The sequence below is a fragment of the Berghia stephanieae genome, chromosome 10 (genome assembly GCF_034508935.2).
Source record: "Berghia stephanieae isolate SIO BIC M18660-M18661 chromosome 10, UCSD_Bste_1.3, whole genome shotgun sequence".
Lineage (NCBI taxonomy): Eukaryota > Metazoa > Mollusca > Gastropoda > Nudibranchia > Aeolidiidae > Berghia > Berghia stephanieae.
The window spans coordinates 43,599,699-43,606,604 of NC_088369.1; the positions used below are offsets into that span (position 1 = coordinate 43,599,699).

General features: G+C 40.5%; 1 protein-coding gene across 1 annotated transcript in view; it reads left to right on the forward strand.

Moving 5' to 3' along the window:
- Window positions 1-6,906, forward strand: part of LOC144955830 (uncharacterized) — a 138,913-nt gene that overhangs the window by 85,345 nt on the left and 46,662 nt on the right. Inside the window, exons 26-27 of the mRNA XM_078886027.1 lie at window positions 592-1,094; window positions 1,805-1,906. Of these exons, the coding sequence (XP_078742153.1) occupies window positions 592-1,094; window positions 1,805-1,906 (605 nt within the window). The remainder of the gene's footprint in view (window positions 1-591; window positions 1,095-1,804; window positions 1,907-6,906) is intronic.

Sequence of the window (6,906 nt, forward strand, 5' to 3'; positions counted from 1 at the left end):
GACGACGACGATTATGATGATGATGATGATGATGATGATGATGATGATGATGATGATGATGATGATGATGACCATAGCCTTCACTTAATATTTGTTTTGTTTGTTTTTAGGTGTTTAACGGCGCTTTCGACATTACTTAATGTTTAGTTTAATGTTCTTCAAACTAAGCTTTCAGTGCTGTAGTTTTTATTTTATTTTCCTTTTGTGAATTCGTGTTTTATTGTAAAGCGCTAGAGATGATTCGTGAATTTGCGTTTTACAATGATTTATTATTATTATTATTATTATTATTATTATATATCATCATTCATCTCATCATTCATTATTATTTATTATTATTATTATTATTATTATTATTATTATATTATTATTATTATTATTATTATTATTATTATTATTATTATTATTATTTATTATTATCATCATATTATTATTATTATTATTATTATTATTATTATTATTATTATTATTATTATTATTATTATTATTATTATTATTATTATTATTAAAACAGCCATCATAGCGGGTGTTTTCGTCACCACTTCATTTAACATGTTCTCACCTTTATTAATTATCTTTATCACCTGACAGGTAAAGAAGAGTCAGATATAGCTGGCAGCAGCACACGAATCCAGAGATTTGAAGAAGACAAGAATTCATCCCTACCACCTCTACCACCGCCACCACCACCATTATCACAAGCTCCGACACCACCACCACTTCCCCCTCCATTACGATCACAATCACCACCACCAGAACCACCACCACCAGTACCACCGCATATTCCAATTCTGTCATCAGCCGCCAAAGGAGGGGCCATAAACGAACTTCGAAAGAAATTTCTAGAAAACATCCCTCCGCCGCCCACAGTCCCACCTCCCCGTCGTCCGCTTACACCTGAAGGGGAGATAAACGTGAAAAATCCAGCGAGTGAGAAAGGACAGGAAGAGTTATCTGACTTGGAGGATCCGTACGGTCTCGCCTCAGAAGCTTTCACCATCCAGGACGAGGAAGACATGGACCCGTCCAGGCAGTTCCCATTGTCCCCAAAGGAAATGTACATGTACCAAGGGAATTATGGAGCAGAACCATTGGTAAGTAAGGTCGCGGGTTCGAACCCCCCATCGCTGCTGCGAAGTTTTTATTCTCTGTTAGTTGTCTTCTGGCATTTTCCTACTCACTTCATTTCTTGTTGTTATCAACATAAGTGCCTGCTCCACTCACTTTTCTGAATTAAAAATTCACCCCAAATATCGGAGCACTCTCAATGCCTCAATCGTTTCTATGTTACATTAGGTTTGTTAAGCTTAAATGCTGGCCAAATTAATGCACGGCGTTTGTGTATGTTGAACCCAAATGCTATGTCTCGTCCTCTATGTTAAGTAATGCTACTGGCCAGGCCAGGGCGAGCCCCTGTTAAAACGCTTTGAGCACGTCGGAGCGGCTATGTGGTCTAGTGGCATGACACTCGCTTTCGGATCGGAAGGTCCTGGGTCGAGCCTCGCTCGGCGCATAATTGAGTCCACGGAAAAGACTCTTTACTCACATTCTCTCACCGTATTCAGGTGTAAAATGAGTACCTGGCCCTCAACAGCGTTGTCTCTGTCGGAAAAATATTGTAATATTGCCTAACAGGCGTTATGTCTCGTTCTACATGTTAAATGTTGCTGTTAATCAGGGACCATTTGTAAAGCTTTGAGCACATTTAATGGATATTGCGCTGTATAAAAGCTCTATCTTTTATTAGTGGATATTGCGCCATAAAATCTCAAGCTAAAGTTTCAACATCTGTAACTGTTACCAGGTGAGCCCTTCGAAGAAGCAACCACCTCCTTCCCTGCCAGAGAGAAGACCTGACACACAGCTGGGCAACAGGAAAAGCAGAACGTCTTCCATTTCTAGCCGGGTGAGTCAAAGATTCAAGTTTACAAAACATAAGTTGTACGGCTATGTGGTCTTGTGGTATAACACTCGCTTTCCGATTAAACGAAGGGTTCCTGGGTTCGAGCCTCGCTCGGCGCGTATTTGAGTCCTTGGAAAAAGCCTCTTTACTCACATTCTCTCTCCTTACTCGGGGTGTAAAATGAATACTTGGCCGTTAACAGCGTTGTCCCTGTCCGTCCGAAAAAAATTGTAAATCGCCTAACAGGCGTCATGTCCCGTATGTTGCTGTTTGCCAGGGGCCCCTTGTAAAGCGCTTTGAGCACGTTTAGTGGATATTGGGCTATATAAAAGCTCAAGGTCAAGGTTTAACAAGAGGATACACGGTTTCATTGCTTAAAAGCTACATTATAAATTTATCACGTTTTTATGTCTATAGTCTAACGGATAGCTCAGTTGGTAGAGCACTAGCTTCACACGCAAAGAGACCGAGATCGATCCCGGGGTGGTCGAGATTTTTTTTCTTTTCGGACCACCCTGTCCATCAAACAGTAATTGGGTAGTTGGGTCTGTTAGATCTGGCGGAAAGTACTTTGCGATAGACTAGCATCCTATCCAAAGGGTAGCATGCAATCGCAATCGTCCGTTTCATGCTATAGGGACCGGGATAAACTCCGGCCCCAAGGGCTCTGAATGACTACTGGCTGCTGTAGTCTAACACTAACAGCACAGTATACCTGCCGAAATTACGAATTTTAGACAAATTTCATGGCCAATTACTAAATTTTATGGAAAATTACGAATTTTTAATTCTCATTATTATTTAAATAATGATGATAATATACTCTACTACTAACTATACTACTATACTACTACTATATACTACTACTACTACTACTACTACTACTACTACTACTACTACTACTACTACTACTATCTACTACTACTACTACTACTACTACTACTACTACTACTACTACTACTACTATACTTACTACTACTATACTACTACTACTACTTACTACTACTACTACTTACTATACTACTACTACTACTACTACTACTATCTACTACTACTACTATACTATACTACTACTACTACTACTACTACTTACTACTACTCTATACTACTACTACTACTACTACTACTATACTACTACTACTTACTACTATACTACTACTTACTACTACTACTACTACTACTACTATACTATTACTTACTACTATACTACTACTACTACTACTACTACTACTACTACTACTATACTATACTATACTACTATACTACTACTACTACTACTACTATAACTACTACTACTACTACACTACTACTACTATACTACTACTACTACTACTACTAACTACTACTACTTACTACTATTCTACTAATACTATACTACTACTATACTACTACTATATACTACTACTACTACTATACTATACTACTACTACTACTAATACTACTACTATACTACTACTACTACAATTCTTGTCACTATACTAAACTTGACATAAAATTTCAATTATCTTGGCAGGTCTGGTACCGTGCTAAATGGGAAACTATTTTAATGTATCTTGCTCGAGGTATAAATCAACCGTTTTGAAACGAATATTTTAGCAAGATAAAGAGTTCAAATGTGAGTCATCGCCTCAATCTATCTAGTCATATGTTGAGGTGGACCCTGAGAGGAAAAGTGGGTTTAATAAAAAAAAAATGATAATAAAATTCCCTTTATTATTATTCATCCCATCGGGGAAATTATTCTCCAGGGTCTATTCCAAGGGGAGACTGGAATAACCCAGGTGTTAGCCGCTGTGCAGCGCCGTAAATTGAGCTAGGGCGAGATGGCTCACTCAAGGCCACACAACGCAGCGGCGGGCCATCGAACTCGGTACCTTTCGGGTAGGAAGCAAAGACCGTACCGCTGAGCCATGATGCCCCCCCCCCCCCCCCCCCCCCCCCCCCCCCCCCCCCTGAAGAGTTTTCTATCCAAAATGTAAATTTTTCGATTTTCAGATTGCGACAAAATTAGAACAGGGTCAAAGGGAATTCATGAAGACAAATCTGTTTACATGACAGAAATGTCAGAACATACTATCATAAATACAAACACCAACAAATGGAACTGTTACCAGTTACCTGTCGTACCCTGGAAAAACGAATTCTTAAAAAAAAAAAAAAAAAAAAAAAAAAAAAAAAAAAAAAAAACAAAAAACAAAAACAAAACAAAACAAAAAAAGTCAAAATGAGGGATGCTTATGAAATGTTTATCATTCATTCTTTACCAAACTACAATATCTCCCTTTACTTGAGCTAATAAAATAATCTTTTTATTTAAACCCACATTCTGGTGATAAATAAATTCATTTTTCAACAACTATGTCATCTTAACATAATACCGTTTGAGGCACTATTACGTCACAAATGCCCTATATTAATGTGCATATTTTATTTATGCTGTTTTTTTCCTTTTAATCTCAATGCCAGAGTTCAAACTCCTCGGATTTCCATTATGAAATGGTTGACCCTACAAGTCCCGGGGGGCATTATCATCAACAACAACAACCACAACAACAACAAAACAACCATCACAATAATCACAACCCATCATAACCATCACAACCACCAACACCATCATCATCACAACTCCCACCTCACACCGCAACAGCAACAGCAGCAACAGCTTCTCACGATGCAGATACAGCAGCAGCTACAACGACAGAATTCGCTCAACAAGGGCAGCTGCGTCGAAATCAACGCCAGTAGTAACAGTAACAGCAGACCGGCGTCCTACGCTCTAGGGCCTGGGGATGTCGGCAGTCCTGGCCAAAAACCGCCCCACAGTCCGAACAGTCCATGCAGTTCCGCTGTGGAGATGCGGCCTAAAACCAACCAACGGGATGCGTCACCTTACGGTACTAGAGGAAATGTGAAGTCTGACGGTGCAGCTTTGCTCAATCACCAGCACAACCATCATCATCATCAACATCATCATCACCTTCACCACCATCATCAGCAACAACCAATGCAATATGACCATCACCAAAATCACGAACAGAGACAGTTCGTCTTTACAGAAGAAGCGATAAGTCGTCATGACAAGACAACGTCTGCATTGCACGCGAATCATTACAATCAGCAGCAGCAGCACGGTACCCGAGGAGGACCAAACAGTCCGAACGCTCACGGAAACATTCGAAATTCCTCCGACGGGATTTACGGAGAATTTGTTCGGCCACCTTCGTCAAGCGGAGGAGGAGGAGGAGGAGGGCGCCTTCTCTGACGTACGTGCCCCACCTGTTGTGCCTACGATGCACCAAAACAACAACAATAACAACAACAAGAACAAAGACGGAGCACAACAACCATCCTCACCGATTCCCCAACGCAATCATCATCAGCAGCAGCAACAACAACATCATCATCATCATTACAACCATCATCAACACCACAACATCACAACAACGTTAACGGCCAAAGTAACGGCATGCATATCAACAATAACAACAACAATAACAAACTCAACATGGTTCCAACTCCTATTATTGCACCTACCACGCCAACATCTATTATGCCACACAACCAGCAACACGGAGCACCACTGCCACCACAACCCCAATCTCCATCCACAATATCTTCAACTGCATCGCCCAAACTCAATCGCGCCAACAACAGTATCTACGGCCCGCCAAGTTTTCCTGCTCCACCACCACCCGTTCCAGTCCAAGACCGTTACGTTTACAGCGTAGACCAGCACCAAAACCGTTCACCATCACCACCACCACCACCACCACCGCCCGTCTACAACAGCTCCGCACAGCGCCACAAATAAATCCAACAACCCAGCCCAAAATGCAGCACCAAACCAGACATTCAACCCAGCCGCCAACAACACCGGAAACAATCAAAATTACCAGCCCTATCACCCCAACACCCGCCAAAAGCCCACCCAGCCACACGCACCACCTCCACCCGGCCCACCACCCGGAACATCCAACAACAACAAAGTCAACACCCATGTTCATCACAGACACGCTAAACTGGATTCTCCTGGAAGTCGGTCTCCACGGACAGCTTCGCCCGTTCGACATCACGCCCAGCCTCACCATCCCAACAATCAACAGAAGCAACATCAAGTCGCCACCACTGCCGACGAACTGGCCCAGATCAAGCTTAGAAACGTTGGCGGTAAGTCTTACAAATAAATCAAATTATAACCGACAACGTCATGTCGATATCACCTGGGGATAAACTAAACTCTGGCAATAAAACCCCAAGTCAAATCTATTAAACATTGGTGAAATTTATACTATTTATATAGAAGAATGAATAACGTTTATCCAAGATGAAAAAACAAACAAAAACAAAACAAAACAAAACGAAACAAAACAAACAAAAAACCAACGAAATATGAATAACAAAAAAAAAAGAAAAAAAAGTACTACTACTACTACTACTACTACTACTACTACTACTACTACTACTACTACTACTACTACTACTACTACCTACTACTACTACTACACTACTACTACTACTACTACTACTACTACTACTACTACTACTACTTTCTACTACTACTACTACTACTACTATACTACTACTACTACTACTACTACTACTACTACTACTACTATACTACTACTACTATACTACTATACTACTACTACCTTACTACTTAATTTTTTGTACAAAGTATCTTTCCCCTTTTATGGGCTATGATTATTACAAGAAAATGTCCACAAATGTGCGTTTCAATCATCAGATGCCCACCAAAACAAGACCCCCAAATCGCCGACACCCAACGATGGCGGTCTCATCAACTTCAAGCTGAAGTCGTCACCTGGGACTGTCAACATCTATGCAGAAGGTACGTTGGGGTTTGATAGAATTAGGAGTGGCAATTTAATGACGGTTTCGATGATGATGATGATGATGATGATGATGATGATGGTGATGATGATGATGATGATGATGGTAATGATGATGATGATGATGATGATGATGATGATGATGATGATGAT